We start from the raw sequence: 23738 nt of genomic DNA, 5'->3' as shown, positions 1-23738 counted from the left end.
AAAACTAGCAATACACATGCGAGGCTTGTCCATCTTGCAAGGTAGGGGGCACGGGAGGCCGCAGTATCCCTCGAGGTCGATGCAATGGAGGCGGAGCCGCAACCGGTGACCGGCACCCCCTGGCGCCGCAATCACGTCATGGCGGTGTCGGGCTCCAACCATGATGTCATGCAGTCCATGTCTAAGGTGGACCCCCACCTCGAGCGCAACGTCCAGGCCACGGGCTCCGATGAGGAAGAGTAGGGCATGGGAGACGGCGAAGCCTCGTGTCCCATGTGGTCCAGTCTATGTCCCATTTCCTGCTCTTCCTTGTCGACGACCAGACCTTCACTTTATGGGTTTCACGGTCGTCGGATAGTAACAAGGACGGGCGCCGTTGAAGATTTATACTAGGTTTTACATTGCATGTAATTGTATGAGTTTGAAGATTTGCTAATGAGGTATCCAGTTGTGAAAATAGACATTCGAGGGGTCGGATTAGCTGTGTGCGGCTACAGATGCCCTTCTGTCATCAAACCTTGGGCATATGTGATGTTCTCGTTGTTGTAAACGCGACCGAGGACATTGGCGAGTATCACCGATGGGAGGGGGTCAGGGGGCGATGACGTCCGACATTGACATGTGGCTCCTAAGAACAAGACTGGTGAGTGAACACTTCAAAGATGTTAATTTCACCAGAACCCTCACCATAGCCTTCGGGGTCGCTCCTGGGATGACTCCGGAGGCGTCCCTAGCCGCGACCAAGAGAATCAGTTGCCACCACTAGAATCCTCACCGGTCACCGCTGCCGGAGACTGTCCAATAGGGAACGACGGCTGCGAGGCGCTCCTCTGTCCCCCTCTCAACCTTCCATTCCTCTTTGGCTTCCGCGCTCCTTTGTCGCCACGCTGATCTAGTGGCCAGGTCCCTTCTCATTGTAGACTTAGAGATAGCCATGAGAGGCTGACTTGATCATGGAGCCCATCCACTGGGTCATCTACATGTGAGGGTTGGGATGGAAGTTGCTCCTTCTTGCACTGGTGGTTGGCCACGTTCGACTAGATATAGCAGCAAGTAGTCGAGCTCATGGCCCACGACGGTCAGAGGGGAAGCTGATATGCCATGCGCACTATTGTCACAAAGGGATGTGAAAGCATTGCAACAGAACAACGACGCGTAGTCAGTGTTGGTCTCTGTGGTGACAACTTCAGCCCATGACGACGACCTCACTATGGATTTCGGTGTCCATCGAAAGGTCTTCTCAAGGATTTCTCCCTTTAGATCCGGTGGTTGATTTCGGCAGTGGGATGAAAATCATGACAACAACCTGACGTCAAGGGATGATTGTGTAGTGGCGGCGGTCGTACACCGCATGTAGCTGTTGGGATCGCGGAAAGTGGTGGTGACAACACATGAGCGACATCGATGGTGGTGCTACTTGAGCACCCGGTCTCAAGCACCGAAGTGAAAGCCTTGATCTGACCCGAGTTGGTTATACCTGGCAATGGCGATGTCTCTACGTCATTACCTTGCCGGAGGAATTGCTCAAAGATGCTCGGACTGGTTCTTCAAAATAAAAACCTAGATTCTGGCCTTGCATGGTTGGATCCGGTGACTGCTGCGCTTGAGTGTCCCTCCCTTCCTGAAGGCGTTGCTTTTAAGAACCTCATCATGTGTGTGGTTTCATGAGATGGATGGTGTGGATATGGTCATTGTTGTTGTTGTTTGCCGAGCGTGGATCTGACCGCTTAGGTTCTTCTTTGTTCTTTCATCGCCTACACATAGCTTTGGTCTTAAATGACTTTGCTATTTGTTGATGTGTTTTTGTGTGCGTGTGTTGGTGTTGTGTGTGTGCATCCTAGCTATGCAAAGGTACGGTGTGTGTGCTCATTGTGTTTGGATCCACTTGAAGCTCCATTTTGAGCTAATAAAATCCACGCTTTATTGGGAAAAAATATTTCACCCTCAAAGCATCTAGGCTACGGAACCTAGAGGATATAAAAGGAACAAAATGTCAAAATTATTTGACTTATAATTTTGGTCACTACATTTGTGGTGTCAAACTTGGACTTATAATTTTGGTCAACAAAATATGGGTTATATGTCATCAAAAAATTCTTTCAAATGTGCATCTAATGACATATTTTTTGTTGGTAAAATTAATAGTCAAAGTTTATAAATTTTTTGAAGTGGTCTTATATATAGAAATGGAGGGAGTACTTCTTCCGATTGGGTTTATAAGATGGGCATGAGAATTTTTAGGTCTTTGATTTGACTAATAAAATATGTATAATATGCCACAAAGATTACAATATTTGACAACAAATCTAAAGATATATATTTTTATAGACTAACATGTTTCTCTAGTCAAATTAAAATTATAATCCCAACCAGAGGGAGTAAATTCATTTTAAGATATTTTAACATGTGAGCTACCTAAAAGGACAAACGTGCTAATTTGAAATAACATTGTTTTTAAACATATAATAATGCTTTCCTATTTTAGGTTCTACTACATATTTGTCTTTTCTTTTAGGAATCATGTATAAAAACATGGAAATTTACAGCTACATAGATCACAACCATGACACTTAAAAAATACAGGTAGAGCCCAGGATTCAAAAGGCATTTCCCACTCTATCTTCACCATCTGTGTTTTTAAGTTCTGAGATCTTAAGAGTAAATGAGGCAGACGCGAGGGCACTGGTAGGAGGCAGCATGCCGCGAGGTCTCCAGTGTCGACTACACGACCGAGGACATCAGCACCATGACACTTAAAAAATACAGGTAGAGCCCAGGATTCAGAAGGCATTTCCCACTCTATCTTCACCATCTGCGTTTTTAAGTTCTGAGATCTTAAGAGTAAATGAGGCAGACGCGAGGGCACTGGTAGGAGGCAGCATGCCGCGAGGTCTCCAGTGTCGACTACACGACCGAGGACATCAGCACCATGACACTTTAAAAATACAGGTAGAGCCCAGGATTCAGAAGGCATTTCCCACTCTATCTTCACCATCTGCGTTTTTAAGTTCTGAGATCTTAAGAGTAAATGAGGCAGACGCGAGGGCACTGGTAGGAGGCAGCATGCCGCGAGGTCTCCAGTGTCGACTACACGACCGAGGACATCAGCAAGGATTGCTAATGGGATCGACGACGTTCAAAATGTACTAGCTGCCAAGAGCCCGAGACTAGTGAGTGAACACTACATTTTCATTTTTCACTAACAAGTGTTGGAAATTGATCACAGGTCATACAAATTGAGAGAAAAGGGGTAGTTTTGTTCCTACTTCCGTGCTTTGATCAGGACTCGGGAGCACCCAAATCCAACGTCTGCTTCAAAGAATAGCATTCCTCTTTGCAAAAAGAAAGGAACGTGTTTTTTTAAACGAGACCACAACTGTGGTGGTGTTTGACAATTTACTCCGTGCAACATTGAAAAGCATAATCATCAATGCAAAAACTCGCTCCTTAGAATTTCTTAGTACAGGTCAAATATCAGTATAATTCACAACTGCACTACTAGACTACATGCAGATCAGAAGATGTAACCATAAACAAACCACATACTTCACACCGTTGTCGACGCAAACACTGTCACCACTCGGGATCAGATTATTCGTCATCACTAAGATAAAGGAAGGGGGACTCCATATCAGCATGACCACTGTCATACCCCATTAGACAAATAGGGTGCTTCAGTGCATGCATTCCTTGATTTTTGCACGCATAGCAGTGACCTAAACAAAGATACATAGCTCAAGACATCAAAACATAATATTGCAGCAAGCAAACTAAACACAATCCTTATTTAATTAGAATGGAAGAGAAGACAGCAGGGGCACATACCATCATCATAAGAACTTAGTTCGTAGCAGGAATAATATTTTCTTCCATGGATCTCTTTCACCTCAGCAAAAAAGGGCGTCGATGACGAATCGCCGCCTGATTTCTCCATCTTAACGGTGAAGTTGAAGTGATGGAAGGTATGATCATAGCTCTCCATGCTGAAGCACTGATGTTGAAGCTCATCTAGGTCATAATGCACCACGTCCTGAAAAAACACCTTATAAACAAACTTGCTTTCAGTTATAGGAGGACAAAATAGCAGAAAACCGCACGTACTTTGAATTGGCTCTTTCCTTCCTTGTACTTCTTAAAAGCCAACATGACTTCCTCACCCATCCACTTTTTACCATTCTTGATGATTTCCTCAGTAGACACTTCGCCCCTGCAACAGTACATTAAAATTGTTGCATGCTTCAAAATTTATATGAAAATCATATCAGAACATACTGTGCTATATTCTCTCTTGGAGAGGACTCAGGGACTTCAGGAGCTTCAAATGCCCCTTCTGATTCCAAAAATGCTTGAGCATCCAATTTATGCTGGGCCGGGTTACTAAAGCCATGTTTAGCGGCAATCATAGCCTCCACCATACAAGTGTATGTGTGTTCTTCCAAGTACTTATGTATATCACGACATGTTTGTGCCCTGAAACAGAAAAAAAACCCCAAAGGATCAACAAGATGCAGAATAATACCACACACACAAATGAGCCTAAGAAGCAATATATGGAAAACAGTATGCCATGCATGTTGAAAATTTGTTAAATAGCATTGAACTCCGTATACATATACACTGTTCTCTAAAGTGCAAGTGCAACGAGTAAATTTTTAATTAATTATGCCATTAAATGATCAATATATTGATCATGAATCCTGATCACATACGCTTCATCTTAAACTGGCATGATACCGCAAAGTGTAGTTTGTGAGACAATTGAAGAAAAGAAAACAGTTATTCCACAAGTTGTAGCATGGCTCCTACTGACATACTCCCTCCATCAGAAAAAACTTGTCCCAAGCTTGTCCCTCAAATGGATGTATCTAGCACTAACTTGGTGCTGCTAAGATACATCCATTTGAGGGACAAGCTTTTTCGGACGGAGGGAGTATCAATTAAAAAAGAATAATAGTTATTACGCCCAAAATTGCGGCATGCTCCATCTCGATCCACCATATAGCTTCTCCTCTGGAAACCGTCAACACCACTTGGTCTCATGGCCTCATGGGTACCTCACGAGGAGGAGATAAGCAGGCCGTGGATTTGACCAAAGTTTCGGTTCAGTGAGCAGATGGGGCAGGTGGAGTTAATGGATGCTACCGAGCCGGTGGCACATATTTGCAGCAACGGTCCATTCGTTTGTACTGCCGACAAGCAAACAATCTCCACATTTATTACTGTGCAAAGGCGGGCTAGTTACTATAGCTTTAGAGCCAACGCAATCTGAAATACGCGTGAGAATACAACCCCTAGCGGGAATCTTTGCAGCCCTGGTATGAGGATCATCTACACCTGAGAGCCAAATTGAATATCCGTCTAGTCCTTGCTTAGTTATGTGCTTCAGGAGAGTGAAATCCTCCTTAAACCTGATAATCCAGGACTGGTGAGAGGGAGGGATCCGTCTGAAGCGCTTATTATTTGTCTCCTTGCAAACACCCCAAGTAGCCATGATAAAGATATCCATGATATCCAAGCTCTGTCTTGCAGCATGTATAAGTTCAAGCCTGGAACCAGCAAGAGGACATGATATTCCAAGTGAGGCCCAACAATAGGAGCTGAAGGGACACTGAAAGAAGTGGTGCTCCACTGTTTCCTCAGGAGGCACTGAACAAAGAAGGCAGGTGCAAATATTACCAATGTTGAAATTTCTTCTGCACAACATGTTCCTAGTGTTTAATTTGTTTCATGGGTCACTTCGACTTCCAAATCCATTAGAAGGGCTCATCAGCTAGTAGTACATCTCGGAAGCAGGAGTGAAACTTGCATGAACAAAGATTGGCCGTCCCCCAGACACATCTCCACACATCATTCATTGCACTGTCAGGTTGAGGTAGGAAATTTAATGGATGGAGCTGAGATTACATGTGAAATTTGCCGCCTTTAACTTTGTTGATTGATTATCTTCTATGCGTAGACGTAACTTATATGTTCTTAACAACAAGTGTTTCTAATAAAAATAGAGACTGATGAAGGCACTCTCTCTCTTTCCATTCTGCCTGTTTCCTCCAAAGAATGAACCAAAACGACATGCATGTTGTTTTACATTAGATGTTCAATATGCCTCTCTTTCTCTAAACAGATTTTGACTTTGGTCTAACTTTGGGAGGTCTTAACTGATGGATAAGGAGATGCTCTTTTTCATATACCACTAATTGCAGGCAGAAAGTCATAGAAGATGGTTCGTTAGCTTCAAACAGATCAGTGGTTACTAACTCAGTCTCAAAATCTTGTTCCTGAAAGATGAAGATGCTGCAATCGCAGCTGTGATTGATGCAGCTGTAAAAAATGGATAGAATACAGCATTTCCTTCTCGCATAAGTCAGCAGCTAGATTTTTGGGTACCCTTTCTAAGGATCATATTCAATGGTGCATGTAGGGAAGAGCAGTGGCTGAGAGAGACTGAAGATCCCAGACAGATAGCTGAGATATCATCATCTATACAGAAAGAGAAAGCCCTAGGGTGAGAATCGGAAATGATTTCATTAGCCCACATGTCTTTCCAGAACAGAACCGGAAGCCATCCCCAACAGACACAAAAGTGGTCCCCCTGTAGGTGTCAGATAACTGGGATATATCTTTCCACCAGAAAGAGCCACACAATCCATGTAATGAGGAATTCCACTAGAGAAATAAGTGGACCATATCAAAGTAACCCAGGGTACATTAGTTCGTTTATAAAACCAGTTATATTCCCCGATCTATGTTTGAACTTTGAACCAAGCAATAAAGAACAAATATATTCTCTCCATATATTCTCCCAGCTAGTATATGTCTGTACAGCATCCCACAACCATGGTGTCTGGCTATCTTCAATGCAGTAGTTATCTCGTCGTGCATCTAGGTCTATAAGCCACACTGCACTAATGACATGTTGTTCTGTTGTTGTTTCCTTACTTGATCCATGTATATATAAACAAGTAAAATTGTGGTGCTCTGAGGCTTCTTGCTACAGCAATGCATTTAAGACTTACAAACTACAAAACAAATATAATACGAGACGAACAAAAGCAAAATCATCATACGTACCAAGGCTCTGATACATCTTTGAGCATCTCCTCAAAAACTTCAGAGCGAGTTTCACTGTCGTTGGCAGCGTAATAATCACACCATTCCTTGGACCTAGAGCAACAAAATGTCCACACAATCAGTGGTTATTTCAAAGCTATCATTTACTTGACATAAATAATCTTCTTCAGCAATTTTTTGTAAAATTGATGATGAATTAAGCATATTTGAATGATATCAAAACTCATGAAAGAATGCTATAGGTCCATTTTTATTGCTTTGAGGCTTCTTGATACTCCCTCTGTCCGAAAATGCAAATGTTTTGCGTTTTGGGACGGAGGGAGTAACAAACAACACAATAATCCTAGAGAGTAATAAAAATCAATCAATAACTATTAACCCATGGTTCGAGCTGTGCAAAAAAGAGGGCAATGCAATACCTTTGCGTTGGGTTACATGTAGGAAGTGACTGACCGAGTGTCGGTGCTTTAAACTCCCTGCTGCGCACCTCACTGGCATTCTCCTTAACGCTGAGCAAACAGATAATCAAACCAATATGCTCATTAGCTAGTGACTATTATGATGGAGGTATTGCAATAATAACCAGGCATTCTCGTTTTTCATTTCAAGGAGCTCTGCAGAGACCAATGTAGTAACGTTGCAAAATAATATGCTGTATTTGTTAGAGGCACACTTACGGTGGAGCCTTAACTGCAGTACCCTCAATGTCGCTCACCTTTCCAGCATTCTTCTCAACCCTGACCAAAACATGTTGGTTGGTGATTATATAAGTGTGGGAATAATTACTAGCATCTATAAAAGAAACAAGCATTGCATACAATATTATTTCTTCAATGAGAATTGCGGCGCAAATAATAGCCAAAACAGATATTTGACATAAACAATCTTCTGTAACAAGTTTTATCAAGTTGATGAATCAACATATTTGAATTATATGCAGAACGCATGCAGGTCATAATAAGCACCTGTCATTTCAACTAACCAAATCCCAATTAATAATAAAATAATAACTAAACAACAATATCATACCTATGAGTTAATTCAGGTAGATCTGTAACTATAGGTCCCTCACCGCCACTCACCTTGCTAGCATTCTTCTCAACCCTGATGAAAACATGTTGGTCGGTGACTATATGGAAGTAAGGGAAAGAATTGCTAGCTTCTTTAAAAGAAACTAGCAATAAAAAACTATTTATTCTATGAGAGTACAGATAATAGCTAACACAGATCCTTTATTCAAATGCTCATGTAAAAGGCACACACAGAATATCAGAAATAAGTAAGAAAATTTGCAGTAGTTCATTCGGTGATGGTTCTTGTTCTCGTCCACCACGGGACCGCCTGAGGCGGCCTGAATATAGAACACTTTGCCGAACATGGGTTGCATTTCCAGCTTGCCTGCAAGTATTGAATGGGTGAATTCATCTCTCTAAAGAAAAGAAAAAGACCTTGGCTACCCTAAAGGAACAGCAGCAACCCTCATGGCCACTCATGTGCCGGTGGTGTTACGAGTTACTCCCTCCGTAAAGAGATATAAGAGTGTTTATATCACTAAAGTAGTGATCTAAATGCTCTTATATTTCTTTACAGAGGGAGTACAACCGATCATTATTTTGTGCTTTATGGGCTTATAAATTTTATTTGCCAAATGTAATAGCAGTTCATGCAAATCCCCTAGAAATATTATCTAGAAATTAAATGTCAATTCATAACGCCTACACATTGTGGCGCCACATGCTCACAGCATGCTAATTACATATTGATCAGTTGCTAATTTCTCCACTATTCCATTCATGTATTACACTTGATTAATTTATATATGTCGTATGCTACATTTTCAAATTTATAACTTGTAAGTGGTAACAAGAAACAAGATAAACCTGGAGAATTAAAAAAGAAAAAGAAAGCGATAAATATTAAGTTATGGTTCTAAGGAGCTCCACACATGCCGATGTAGATGTACACAATTGCAAAACTTATGCGTGTATTAGCAAGAAAAAATACTCAAGAGTTCCAAGATAGATTTCTAAACCTTGGGGGCAAGCACCCATCATTCAAAGAGAAGTGCCAACACAAAATGGTCATACCTGTGAGTTGACTCAGGTGTAGGGCGTGATTGATCAAGCTTCAGGGCTTCAAACTCCCTGCTGCTTACCTCATCAGCATGCTCCTCAACCCTAACCAAAACAAGCCCGGCAATATGCTCACTCATCACTGATTAGAAATGATGGGATGTGCTGCAATAATGACCATGGCATTCTAGTTTGTCTCCAAGGAGTGAAGGCTAGTGTAAATATTAAATAGCTACTCCCTCCATCTCATAATATAAGAGCATTTTTTATACTACACTAGTGTCAAAAACGCTCCTATATTATGGGACGGAGGGAGTAATATGTATATGTTACGTGCTGGTAATAGGCACATTTGCGGTAACCATAATGGGAACTGGGAAAACAACAGCTAGAGTAACACTTACGGTAGCTTCTCTGATGTAGGTCTCTTGGATCGCCTGGGGCGATCTGAATAGAGAAGGCTCTGGCGAATACGTCCTCTCGTGGCTGCGGGCGACCTGCAAAGTTTGAAAGATCTGAAGTTAGGTTTGCTAAGATCTTATTGCTGTATAGTTGGTAGGCTATCACCATCCCGTAATTATAGAGAAGAGACTGCAATTGGTATGTATTTTTAACCCACTGATTTAATACATGTATGAGAAAGAGACCACCGTATATTGGTACTGGCCAAAACCTTTTCTTTAACCCCCCGCACACATGTGCAACGTAACTAATACGTCGGGATATAATCATCATAATTCAAAGAAAACATCTCTAAGCTGGTGTTCTATTGCCCTTATGATCAAAGTTTCTCTTTTTAATAGCAATAGTTAGCTGCTCATAAAAGGGGCAAGGGGGAAAAGCTCACACAGCAGTAGCCGAAGAGTCTTCCCTATGATCCCTTTTGGCCCCCCCTCGATTAAGGTTCACGCACCACCACGGATTAGGAGCTTGCTCCTCGCTGTATTGAATGTCACGAGGAGTTTCAGGGTGGCCATGGCTTCCCATGGTGTGGCCGACGGGAGAACCTATTGTGGTTTCGGGGAGGTCCTCCTTCTGTAGCTGGCTGGCTCCCTGCTCCAGCTCGAGAGCTACGGCCTCCTCGCTGTGTTGACCATAGCGCTTCCTCCACCGTTCCATCTTAGCTTTCTTCCTCGCCCATTTGAGGGGAACACCATGTTCCTCAGACTGGGGGTATCGAGGGTCAGTAGGGGCAGGAGTCTGAGGGTGACGCCCGTAGTGGGGATCTCCATGACCGTCCATGGCGAGGGCGAGGGCGGCCGGCGGCAAGACCTAGGGGCCCTTTCGGCAACACCCTCGCTCCACCAAATCCTCGATTCCGCGCTTCGCGGACGCAGCGGGAGGAGGAGTTCTTCCGTCTTCGTGAGGGGATCCCGGCGACGGCTGGAGCTCGGCACGACGGCGGGTGTGTGGCGGCTCGATGCAGTAGAAAGAGGGGGACAGCGGGAGGAGGTGTGACGGCTGGAGGAGACGGAGAGGACGATGCTGTGGCGGCTGGAGGAGACGGCGAGGAAGATGCTTTCATTACGCGGTGGCCAGGGGCTGTAACAAGGCCTTGTTTCTTGTTTGTTTCTTCTTCGGCTTCGGTAAAATCAGCCGGAGAGCTGCTATCACTATCAGGCTGATCTGGTGTTAATCTCAAAATAATAACTACAGTACAGTATAAAAAAAGACTGATCTGGTGTTAATCCCAAAAAATAAAAAAGACTGATCTGGTGTTAATCTCAAAAAATAAAAAAAAAAGACAGATCTGGTGTTGTGGGCCTCTCTTATCGTACGAAAAATCGTATAGAAACCCATCGTATACAAGTTGGAACTAAAACGTGATGTAATTTGGCAAGGAGGGACTGGAGTACCTTGGGTTGGGTGCACGGATGCTGGAAGCAGTTGAAGGAGTTGGCGTTTGGTCCATAGCTGGTTGACGTGGAGCTCCACGACGACGACGACGACGAGAGCTCCGCTCCATCGATTGTTAAGCCGGTGGTCACGGATCGTATCAATGCGATGTGTCTCGAAACCGAGATTAGTCGACCAGGCGTACGTGTGTATTGTAGGTGGAGATTTATTTATAGACGGATTTACATATCACTGGTGGAAAAAGGGCCTTTGGTCGCGGTTCGCAACTGCCATTAGTCGCGGTTGCGCAACCGCGACCAGACGGGCGCGACTAAAGGCCCCCCCCTTTAGTCGCGGTTGCTTAAGAACCGCGACTAAAGGCCCGTCCACGTGGGCGGAGGACCTTTAGTCGCGGTTCTTGTGGCTAACCGCGACTAAAGGCCGCCACAGGTTTTTGAAAAAAAAAATTGAATTTTTTTTTTTCAAATTTCTGAATTATTTTAACCTCTAGTCTCTAATCACCACCCCTCATCACTTCTCAATTTATTCTTTTATCACCCCTGATCATTCCAAATCATCTAACTTCCCAACCGGTCACCCATCCCTCTCACTACTCCAGCCCAAGCACGCTTAACTTCCGGGTTCTATTCTCCCACGCTCCAAGTCTGCACTTGTTGTTTTCCTGACAATAATAAGATGTCAATCCTATTAACCTTCAGGAATTTTGCTTGAGCATGAAGTGACACATTTCACTGTTTGAGTTTGAAACTATTGTTTTAAAAAACAATAATTATTTAGTAACACTAATATTTCTTGAATAATTAGTTTGACCATTGTTTGACCACAGTTTGACCACAGTTGACCACAGTTTGACCAGATTTGACCAAAATTGAAATAATTAAAATAATTATTTAGTAACACTAATATTCTAGAATAATTAGTTTGACCATTGTTTGACCATAGTTTGCCCACTGTTTGAATATTTTTCAATTTTTTCCACTCTAGATCTTACAAGCCCCGTAACTTTTTTTCTATTAGGTTTTTGAGGATTTTGAAAATGTTTAACGGGGTTCCCCCGGTTAAATTTGGATGTAACTTTTCGAGTAGATGATTTTTCATATAAAAAACTTTTTCATCCGAGTTAGTATGCAAAAGTTATGCCCATTTTTACAAATTTCAGAGAGATTTTGCAAATAAAGTCAAAATTCACATTTGCAAATTTTCCCAACAACTAGACCACATATCACATGAGAAACTTATTTTCTTTTATTTTTTTGACATTTCCATTATTTTCTTTTATTTTTTTTAAAACTGAAAAGGCGATCCCGGGGGGGGGGGGGTAGAGTTTGAAAATGGGACCTTTAGTACCGGTTCGTGGCACGAACCGGGACTAAAGGTCTCAACCCCATTAGTTCCGGTTCGTGCCACAAACCGCGACTAAAGCCCGCGAGCGCCCTGGGCCCAGGCATTTGGTCGCGGTTCATCTGCCGAACCGCGACTAAAGACTTCATTAGTCGCGGTTCCTACAGTTTCGCGACTAATGGGGCTGGACGGAAGCCTCTTTTTCTACTAGTGTATACTAGTGGTGAGGGCAGAACAGGCCATCGAGATCCACATCGACTTGTAAACCGACTCGATTTGTTGGATTTATCTATACCTACTAGTAGTACTTTATTTTCTTTAACATGTCCTTATGGTTTTTTATCATCTATCTATATTTTTCCAAGGAGTTTATTCAGAGTTTAATGAGTTACGATTGAAAAGCACAAGTTTCTCAATACATGGGGGACTATAATTAAAAGCCAAACCATACTAGTGCACTCCTTGTGACTTTAGTTTGCTAATAATAATATAGTCGATCTATCACTCGGTTTTGTTCCCTTCGTATTTTGTTTTGAGTGAAATAAACTCCCTATCAGACATCAATGGTCCGATCTCCAAAACTAGCTGGCCGTATAGCGAGCGGTTCACATTAGCACTAGACAGGTCCTCAAAGCCTCCGAAGAATCATACTGGACAATGATCGGTGTTAGAATAAATCCGAGGCATATCATATATATTGGGGTAGGCACACGATGTAATCTATGCCAACATAATAGCACAAGCACGCAGGGGGAGCCGACGCGTGTGCTGGCGCCCGAGCGGCTGGGGTGCGGTATTGTAGTGGTGTCATGGGGAGGAGCGCCCATAGTCAGGCCCCGAGGATGTAGCCATACAGGTGAACCTCACTAACAAATCTCGGTGCCGTGCTTGTGTGATTGTTTGGTCCTCGGATGATCAGCGATATGCCTCAGATTTATTATAACAATTGGTATCAGAGCTAGGTTGTTTTGAGGCGGTGGATCATGTTGATTCAAGGAAGGATTGATTTTCTAGGTCGGTATCGTCTACACAGAAGTTGTCGTAATACAATATGTGTTGCGCGGTTGAGGTCAATCGAAAGAAGTCAAGCAAACAACAGTCTCGACGAGTTGCGGTCAGAATCAGACCAGATGGCTCGGCAACGGCGCTTGACTCGGCGCTTGGAAGCCGCCCGGAAGGAGCGTGTGGCTGGCTGAGCCCTATGCGAGATGCATGCTGGGGCGGCAGGCTTAGAGCATGGAGTGCTAGCGATGCTGGCCCGTGTTGGAAGCGCGACCGCGTGGAGGCGCGACTGTCAAGCTAGGCTGCTCGGGAACACGCACAACGTTGAAGCTGTAGTGAGATTTGTTTGGACCAAAAGTGGACCGAATCCATGTATGACACGGAGATTGACAGGCAAATCAATTGGCGAAACAAATCTATCAAGGGATATGGATCCATCAAAATTAGCAGGAGGTGTTGACAAGGCAATTGCTAGCATCGAGGGAGTTGAGCCAAGGGAGCAGATCACGTGAAGGCCAAGTTTTTTTTGGTGGAGGCAAGACCACGCTGGGTTTACTCGTGTACTTCGGCGTCGTGGGACAGCTCAGGTATTTTTCACACAATCACTCGTACAAAGAACTATGGCACCAACAGATACCTGGTTTGAGGTGGAGAAGTTCGCGGAACTGAAAACCTTTGGTTATGACAGATACAGATGAAAGATTTGTTGGCACAACATGAATGCTTGAAGGCGTTGCTGGAGGTCATGTTAGCTAAGATGGAATTATCATGCGATGGATGGAAATTCACGAAGACGATTTGGGAGCCTCGAGCGTGTCGTTGCAGTCGAACAAGTTGGGCTGGGTCAGACTGGAGAGTCTGACGGATCGACGCAAGTCGGTTGGTACAGAAGACGGTGGTGGAATCGGCGACGATGACATATGAGTGTGATGCTGATGGTGACCACCTTCTGGGGCCTGGAAACATGTGGCGTAGGCTAATAATCCCCAAGTGCAGGGAATCATCGTAGCAATTTCCAAAGGTGGAAGTGATAAGCATGGAGTGTCGAACCCACAAGGAGCTAAAGACAAGATCAACATTCTCCCAAGTCCTATCTGCCACTGATACGAATCTACGTACACTGAACGTTTGCTTCCAACTAGAAACGAGAAATAAAACTACGCTGTGGATATGAAGAAGATAACTTTATATGATATCGAAGAGCTAAAATATAAAAGTAGGTGCTGTTATCATAAATTTAGAATATATTACTAAATATTATAAATAGCGAGTGTAAAATAATGATGGGTCGGTGTGCGGAATTATCCTAGGTAATTGTTAACAAGACCGGTAATCACTATTGCAATTTCATATGAGGGAGAGACATAAGCTAACATAGTTTCTCTTCTTGGATCATATGCATTTATGATTGGGACTCTAGCAAGCATCCGCAACAATAAAGATCATTAAGGTAAAACCCAACCATATCATTATTATATCAAGTTACCTTTATACCCATACGCCGTGACCCATTTATCCGTGTTTATGCTTCTGTCACTCAAGCAACATAGACAATAAGTAAACCATGTACATATGTCACGACCGGTTTTCCGGGTATTAATTCCCAGAAAATGGCCCTTGTGCTCACCAGCCCCAGGATTACTGTTAGCTGATGAGGCACCAACTTGATACAGAAACTCCAAGCAAAATACAAAAAATATGTAGTACAAGACCATTCTGGCCTATGAGTATAACAAATGGTTTCTAGTGGTTGATGGTGGAAGCGGTTTGTGGATCATCAGTGTCTATGGGACTCCATTTCCCATAGGAACAGCTGACCAGGTTAACTCCTATCTATGTGGGGCTGCTATCACCGTTGCTTAGGTTCCGGGGATGTCATCGCAACGCTCCTCTCCAAGCAAGAAATCTGGCCAAGACAATAGCCAGGGACAAGCCAGTGAGTACTTTGAATGTACTCGCAGACATTATGAACACGGGTATAATATGACAAATCATGCTCTAAAATATTCTATGGTCACAACGTCAGTCATCTCTGATGCATGCAAGTAGGTTATTTATATGCAACATGAATATGTAGTAACAGAGTAGTAATAAAGTGCACCGATTGGGTGTCTGAAGCGACGCCTCGAAAGGATAATAAATAATGGGCATGCCTTAGTCGGGCGTCTGGGCGACACCACATAAAGGGCTTATAAAGTAAATAAATAACAGCATGCCACAGTCAGGCGTCTGAGCGACACCACATAAAGGGCTTATAATGTAAATAAATAACAGCATGCCACAGTCGGGCGTCTGAGCGACACCACATAAAGGGCTTATAATGTAAATAAATAACAGCATGCCACAGTCGGGCGTCTGAGCGACACCACATAAAGGGCTTATAAAGTAAATAAATAACAGCATGCCACGGTCGGGCGTCTGAGCGACACCACATAAAGGGCTTATAAGAAAACAATCACAGTGAATATCCAGGAGGTAAAACCGTCCCAGGGATACTCAATACTTCAAATAATATAAAGGGGTTAGTACATAATAATAATAATCATAATCATCATAAGTCACACGTCATGATCCATATTCTGGTTTAGTAGTTTCTCCTCTGAAGACTGACACTAAGACCGACACTTGACCCAACCCAGACTGTAGTCCTTAACCATGGACACGGCTATTCGAATAGATGTTTAATCTCTGCAGAGGGTGTACTCTTTACCCACGAGTAACGGATTCCTTTAGTCCATGGGGACTAATTCCGTCTACGGTCTTTTAATTGAAAACACACCTGACTTGCACACACCAGCTTAACTTACCGGTGTCTGGAATCACCCACGACACCTGTCGAGCAAAACTCTAAGTGGGGAGGCTACAACCTCGCGTAGCATGGGATCAAATTTATATCGCACGCTCTAAGGGGTGGCCTCCCCTCTAGGTCCCAACCGAAAACACCCATGCCCCCGGACCAGGTGGCCTGCCTACCAGCTACAACCGGTATCTTCCACCATGGCCTCTCTGTATGGTGTGTGCTAGAAAGGGGTTGACAACTTTCTGAACCGTACCCTACCTATGGCAGGGACAAGTGGTAGTACGAAACAAGTGTGGGGGTTACCGGAACAAGACTCGATCTATGGTCGACTCAGGAGGTTTAAGTATTTCCTGCATGATTATCATAACGAATATATATTTCATCCAATAGACAGAATCACCACTCATCATACCTATCATGCCATGCCGGACACACTCGTCTCAACGAGGACTAGGGACAAGCTCAGGTCTACCCAAGACAGAGACTTTCCCGGCTTCCTTCCGGCAGGCACGAAAAGCATACGAGGATGATTACTGTCACAAGCATGACCATTTCCAATAGCAAGTAAATCTCCAATATGCATGAGATCATTAATATGCACTCATGAGTTCGAACATATCATCACATAACATAACGGACACTCCGTGTCGAGGTGGTATTGTAATCGTGTCAGACAACACACACAAAATTATGCCCGAGTTCAGAATGCTTGCCTTCAAGTTGTGTAGAGGCAGGGTCAATCCCAAAACTTTTGAAAGTTTTCTTCTTCTCCAAAAATCCTATTTTGAAAATATTCAAATAACACATACTTCAAAAACAGTGCAAAGAAGTTGTCTGAATTTTTTTCAAATAAATCTTAAAATAAACTAGATTAAATTTGAGGGAGGTAGGAAAAAGAATCAACTCATTTGGAGTTTTATTTAAAAAGATATAGCCAGTCAAAGTTTAGTCAAATTTCTGGTTTTAAAAATAAAACAGAAAAAGAAAAATGCTTCGGATAAATACACGTCGAAGACGTACTCTGGAAATACGCCTTCATTTATCCAGCGTGGACCGGCGCTGGGTCACTGACAGTGGGCCCGCCTGGCCCACTGGTCAGGTTTGACCAGTCCACGCGCGCGTCGCCTCCTCTGACCGAACAGAGGTGGAGCTCCGGCGAGGCTCTCCGGCGAACGGAGGCGTCCCTCGGTGATCCAAGGACAGGGATGGATCCGCGAGATCAGGGCGGTCCTTCCGGTGGTCGACTTGCCGGCGGGGACAGAGTGAGTCGTCGGCGGCGAGCTTCGCGGCGGCCGGTGGCTTCGGGTGTTTTGGGGGTTTGAACTACGGTGGCTTTCCGTCGAGGCTGAAGGTCTGGGCGGCTCCGCAAGATCATGTGGAGTCAGGTGGTGGCGTTGGACGGACGGGAGGGGCTCTAGTTGCGGTGAACGGAGCTGGGACGTGGCGGCGGCCGAAACGGCCGGAGTTGGGGAAGACGGCTTCCCCCCGACGATTGCTGACTGTGGGGGTGCCATGGGGGTGGCCTGAGGTCGCCTGAGTGCTCGGATGAGCTCGGGGGCCTCCTTTTATAGCGCAACAAGGTCGGTCTACATCGGTCGTGGATAAGATCGTCGGCGACCGCCGTTCTGTAGCTTGCAGGGCGCTGTGTCGAGGCTGGGGATGGCGGCAGGAGCTAGCGGACGAGCGGACACTGCTCCAGGGGCGAGCTGGCGAGCGGGAGTGGCTCGGGCGGCGCCGACCAGTGCAGAGGCTGTCGGGCGGCAGTGGCGGCTAGCTTCTGGCTTGCCGGAGACGTGGCGAGGGGCTGTGGTGCTCGAGGGGGGGGGGTACGGGTCGAGGCTTGGCCCTACGCTGCGAGCGGCAGAGGGTTTGGATAAGCTCGGGGAACAGGCCAGGGGGCGCGACGGCTCGGGCGCGGCACGTGCAAAACGCGCGCTCTGGGCGCGCCCAGAGCACGCTCACCAGGTGCTCGGTGAAATGCCAGTGCATGCCACAAAGCTTGGGTGAGGCTGGCAACTAGCAGACCTAGGTTAGGAGTAGCTAGGAGCTTAGTGGACAAGGTTGCTGGGTCAGTGGATCAAGTTCATATTGCAAACTAAACTTCATGTCAAAACTGATCATGCCCATAAGGTGTTTGACAAAATGCCAAGGGCACTAAGGCATTTCTTGGGGTGGCCAGAATCTCCAGGTTGGGGTCTCTTTAGGTGCAAAAGAGAGTGGTAAGGTCATTTGGGCAAAAGAAGAAACTTGCTAGTGCAAGTTTTGCAAAACCTCAGTTTTGGACAGGAAGAAAAGGGCATGATTGCAAGCACTTAAAATCATCCAATGGGTCCACTCTTTTGGACTTAAGGGTTTGGTAAGGTGTACTACAATCAGGAGGAAGCTCTTGGGTAAAAGAGCAAGTTAGAAGATGGTTGTATTACAAATCATCAAGTTGGACCAGAATGAAAAAGAGGATGATTCACTCAAATTCTTCAAAGAACATCAATGGATTTTTGCATAAAGATGAATAACATGCTCCTATTGACCTCCCCAAATTTTGGTAGAAGTCTTGAAGAAATATTTAAATAGGTTGTAGTGTAAAATTGCCCACTGGACCAGATTTGAAAACTTGGTGTAGAACTCAAAATATCCAATGAATGAAATATCTTTTTGCATAAAAGTGGTTTAGAAACATCACATGACATCTCCAAATTTTGATTGGAATTTTAAATAAATTTATCAAAGGGTTGCAGTGCAAATGGAACCCTAAAACCTTGAAAACCATTTTTGAGAAATAAAGCTCAGGGAAAAATAATTATATAGATAATCCCACTGATAAAAGAATTGTTTTATTTGAGAGGAAAAATAAGTCCAACAATGATTGAAAAGTTTTCACTTGGGGTAAAAACTCCATAATAATAAAGAAAAGAGTGGTTCTGAAATCAGAAGGAAATACAAAAAATAAAAGTTTTAGTTTCCTGGCAAAATTTTAATTTATAAAACAAGGTTAAAATTTTGGGGTGTCACAACACTACCCCCCTTAAAGAAAAATCTCGTCCTCGAGATTTGTTAAGAGTTGTTTTGAAAATATCTTTCCTGTTAGCTGGAACCAAAAAAATTTATTCATAGCACAAACTTGCGTCGTCGAGGTTGGTCTTTGGTAGTTACGCTTGGGATTAAAAATGCAACTGTACACTAACATACTCATGCATGGCTACTATTAAAAATAGGGGGCGCACAATCAAACAACAATTAATAATGGCGGTACAGGATCACACAGTTACAGGGCGTGGACATACTAATACTCGGTACTACTCGAGTGACTCTAGTTTACCTCGTTAATATCTAAGAGGGCTTGCCTTGATAACGTCGAGGTTTCTCCACGGTTTTCACCGTCAGGATTAGTTGGAGGGGGTTGAGGGACTGCAGGGTCGGGGTAGCGATGATGACCATCTCGGGGATTGTTGGCCACAGTCCCGCTGGAGTGTGTTCCCAAAAGGCGACGAAGCACTTCTGGGGTCATCAAGGTATTTTGGTCGATGACTGGGGCTGTCCTCAAGGACTCGATCGGTTGTCCGAACAGCACGACTGGGTTGTCGCTATTGGGTTCATCTTCTCCTCTTGCCGGGGCTCGGCAGATTAGCTCTCCACGAGCTGCGATCAGATCAAGAGTGATTTGATCGAACAGATCCTCTAGTGCACTTACATAGCGCACCAGATGCAACAATGCAGGATCCGTCTCGTGGTCTCCGTTGGCAACCTGGGGTGGCCTACCATACCCGTCACGGCTGGGGTAGTAGTAGAACGAGCGGCAGTTAACTCTGGGCGACAGGTGCCGGAGTTGAACTACAGCCTCTCGAGCAGCTAATTGAATGGCTTGTGGCTCAAAGGAAGTTGTCCTTCCGGTGAACCGGTAGGGGCGTTCTGGAGATAGACCCCTACCATAGATGTGCACGGTGGCCCAAAATTGACGGCTTTCACCGCCCACGAGTCCTTGATACACCACATACTCTGGAGGCTCTTCTAAAGCAAAGGCACGACGGGTGAGGTTCGCGAGCACGGTCACAAAACCTCCAAGGTTGGTGGTTGTGGTCTCATTGTGCACGACGGGGCCAGGCATTATGGCTTGGTTTGGGGAAGCGTTTGTGCGGTGCTGGGTTGAGGCTAGCGTGCCCTTTTTTTATAGAAAAAGGGGACAGAGGCTTCCTTCGCACGCTTGCGAATAAGACAATGTATGTGTCGGTCACTAGCGCGTGATCGACAGGCTAGGCTGAAAGGTTAGGCACCGACTGCCTAAAGTGTCGGGGTCACTATGTGGCTATCTTACGTGAGAAGCTTGGCCGGGGTTAGGTTATGGTCTGGTGGTTTGGTTAACCTAGGTTTATTGACCTGACTGAGATAGGATTAGCCAATGGTTAGCCTGGCTCTGATACCAAGGTTGTCACGACCGGTTTTCCGGGTATTAATTCCCAGAAAATGGCCCTTGTGCTCACCAGCCCCAGGATTACTGTTAGCTGATGAGGCACCAACTTGATACAGAAACTCCAAGCAAAATATAAAAAATATGTAGTACAAGACCATTCTGGCCTATGAGTACAACAAATGGTTTCTAGTGGTTGATGGCGGAAGCGGTTTGTGGATCATCAGTGTCTATGGGACTCCATTTCCCATAGGAACAGCTGACCAGGTTAACTCCTATCTTCGCGGGGCTGCTATCACCATTGCTTAGGTTCCGGGGCTGTCATCGCAACGCTCCTCTCCAAGCAAGAAATCTGGCCAAGACAATAGCCAGGGACAAGCCAGTGAGTACTTTGAATGTACTCGTAAACATTATGAACACGGGTATAATATGACAAATCATGCTCTAAAATATTCTATGGTCACAACGTCAGTCATCTCTGATGCATGCAAGTAGGTTATTTATATGCAACATGAATATGTAGTAACAGAGTAGTAATAAAGTGCACCGATCGGGTGTCTGAAGCGACGCCTTGAAAGGATAATAAATAACGGGCATGCCTCAGTCGGGCGTCTGGGCGACACCACATAAAGGGCTTATAAAGTAAATAAATAACAACATGCCACGGTCGAGCGTTTGAGCGACACCACATAAAGGGCTTATAATGTAAATAAATAACAGCATGCCACAGTTGGGCGTCTGAGCGACACCACATAAAGGGCTTATAATGTAAATAAATAACAGCATGCCACAGTCGGGCGTCTGAGCGACACCACATAAAGGGCTTATAAAGTAAATAAATAACAGCATGCCACGGTCGGGCGTCTGAGCGACACCACATAAAGGGCTTATAAGAAAACAATCACAGTGAATATCCAGGAGGTAAAACCGTCCCAGGGATACTCAATACTTCAAATAATATAAAGGGGTTAGTACATAATAATAATAATCATAATCATCATAAGTCACACGTCATGATCCATATTCTGGTTTAGTAGTTTCTCCTCTGAAGACCGACACTAAGACCGACACTTGACCCAACCCAGACTGTAGTCCTTAACCATGGACACGGCTATTCGAATAGATGTTTAATCTCTGCAGAGGGTGTACTCTTTACCCACGAGTAACGGATTCCTTTAGTCCATGGGGACTAATTCCGTCTACGGTCTTTTAATTGAAAACACACCTGACTTGCACACACCAGCTTAACTTACCGGTGTCTGGAATCACCCACGACACCTGTCGAGCAAAACTCTAAGTGGGGAGGCTACAACCTCGCGTAGCATGGGATCAAATTTATATCGCGCCCTCTAAGGGGTGGCCTCCCCTCTCGGTCCCAACCGGAAACACCCATGCCCCCGGACCAGGTGGCCTGCCTACCAGATACAACCGGTATCTTCCGCCATGGCCTCTCTGTATGGTGTGTGCTAGAAAGGGGTTGACAACTTACTGAACCATACCCTACCTATGGCAGGGACAAGTGGTAGTATGAAACAAGTGTGGGGGTTACCGGAACAAGACTCGATCTATGGTCGACTCAGGAGGTTTAAGTATTTCCTGCATGATTATCATAACGAATATATATTTCATCCAATAGACAGAATCACCACTCATCATACCCTATCATGCCATGCCGGACACACTCGTCTCAACGAGGACTAGGGACAAGCTCAGGTCTACCCAAGACAGAGACTTTCCCGGCTTCCTTCCGGCAGGCACGAAAAGCATACGAGGATGATTACTGTCACAAGCATGACCATTTCCAATAGCAAGTAAATCTCCAATATGCATGAGATCATTAATATGCACTCATGAGTTCGAACATATCATCACATAACATAACGGACACTCCGCGTCGAGGTGGTATTGTAATCGTGTCAGACAACACACACAAAATTATTCCCGAGTTCAGAATGCTTGCCTTCAAGTTGTGTAGAGGCAGGGTCAATCCTACAACTTTTGAAAGTTTTCTTCTTCTCCAAAAATCCTATTTTGAAAATATTCAAATAACACATACTTCAAAAACAGTGCAAAGAAGTTGTCTGAATTTTTTTCAAAGAAATCTTAAAATTAACTAGATTAAATTTGAGGGAGGTAGGAAAAAGAACCAACTCATTTGGAGTTTTATTTAAAAAGATATAGCCAGTCAAAGTTTAGTCAAATTTCTGGTTTTAAAAATAAAACAGAAAAAGAAAAACACTTCGGATAAATACACGTCGAAGACGTACTCTGGAAATACGCCTTCATTTATCCAGCATGGAACGGCGCTGGGTCACTGACAGTGGGCCCGCCTGGCCCACTGGTCAGGTTTGACCAGTCCACGCGCGCGTCGCCTCCTCCGACCGAACAGAGGTGGAGCTCCGGCGAGGCTCGCCGGCGAACGGAGGCGTCCCTCGGTGATCCAAGGACAGAGATGGATCCGCGAGATCAGGGCGGTCCTTCCGGTGGTCGACTTGCCGGCAGGGACGGAGTGAGTCGTCGGCGGCGAGCTTCGCGGCGGCCGGTGGCTTCGGGTGTTTTGGGGGTTTGAACTACGGTGGCTTTCCATCGAGGCTGAAGGTCTGGGCGGCTCCGCAAGATCATGTGGAGTCAGGTGGTGGCGTTGGACGGACGGGAGGGGCTCTGGTTGCGATGAACGGAGCTGGGACATGGCGGCGGCCGAACCGGCCGGAGTTGGGGAAGACGGCTTCCCCCCGACGATTGCTGACTGTGGGGGTGCCATGGGGGTGGCCTGAGGTCGCCTGAGTGCCCGGATGAGCTCGGGGGCCTCCTTTTATAGCGCAACAAGGTCGGTCTACATCGGTCGTGGATAAGATCGTCGGCGACCGCCGTTCTGTAGCTTGCAGGGCGCTGTGTCGAGGCTGGGGATGGCGGCAGGAGCTAGCGGACGAGCGGACACTGCTCCAGGGGCGAGCTGGCGAGCGGGAGTGGCTCGGGCGGCGCTGACCAGTGCAGAGGCTGTCGGGCGGCAGTGGCGGCTAGCTTCTGGCTTGCCGGAGACGTGGCGAGGGGCTGTGGTGCTCGTGGGGGGGGGGGGGGTACGGGTCGAGGCTTGGCCCTACGCTGCGAGCGGCAGAGGGTTTGGATAAGCTCGGGGAACAGGCCAGGGGGCGCGGCGGCTCGGGCGCGGCACATGCAAAACGCACGCTCTGGGCGC

General features: G+C 45.3%; 1 protein-coding gene across 3 annotated transcripts; it reads right to left on the bottom strand.

Moving 5' to 3' along the window:
* Positions 1–3424: 3424 nt before the first annotated feature.
* Positions 3425–11196, bottom strand: LOC123064981 (uncharacterized). 3 transcript variants are annotated; one of them, XM_044488358.1, is made up of 12 exons: positions 10997–11196; positions 9545–9637; positions 9156–9245; positions 8362–8466; positions 8098–8172; positions 7746–7805; positions 7488–7577; positions 7069–7161; positions 4273–4470; positions 4102–4207; positions 3826–4030; positions 3425–3716 (listed from the first exon to the last, which is right to left on the bottom strand). In XM_044488358.1, the coding sequence occupies exons 1-12, from the start codon at positions 11104–11106 to the stop codon at positions 3592–3594; spliced, it is 1350 nt and encodes a 449-aa protein (XP_044344293.1). In that variant the 5' UTR covers positions 11107–11196; the 3' UTR covers positions 3425–3591. The 3 variants fall into 3 exon arrangements, with proteins under 3 accessions (XP_044344293.1, XP_044344291.1, XP_044344292.1); XM_044488356.1 differs by lacking the exon at positions 10997–11196 and adding an exon at positions 9988–10753; XM_044488357.1 differs by lacking the exons at positions 8362–8466; positions 10997–11196 and adding an exon at positions 9988–10752.
* Positions 11197–23738: the final 12542 nt, after the last annotated feature.

The sequence above is a fragment of the Triticum aestivum genome, chromosome 3B (assembly GCF_018294505.1).
Source record: "Triticum aestivum cultivar Chinese Spring chromosome 3B, IWGSC CS RefSeq v2.1, whole genome shotgun sequence".
Lineage (NCBI taxonomy): Eukaryota > Viridiplantae > Streptophyta > Magnoliopsida > Poales > Poaceae > Triticum > Triticum aestivum.
This window is presented reverse-complemented; position numbering and strand designations above follow the sequence as displayed.

Bases quoted from the DNA above. Each gene is read 5' to 3' on its own strand.
- LOC123064981 (XM_044488356.1), bottom strand. From the start codon at position 10,382: ATGGACGGTCATGGAGATCCCCACTACGGGCGTCACCCTCAGACTCCT. The intron at 7,162-7,487 runs GTATTGCATTGC...TTGTTGCTCTAG, and splicing joins ACATGTAACCCAACGCAAAG to GTCCAAGGAATGGTGTGATT. The intron at 3,717-3,825 runs GTATGTGCCCCT...ATCTTTGTTTAG, and splicing joins ACTAAGTTCTTATGATGATG to GTCACTGCTATGCGTGCAAA.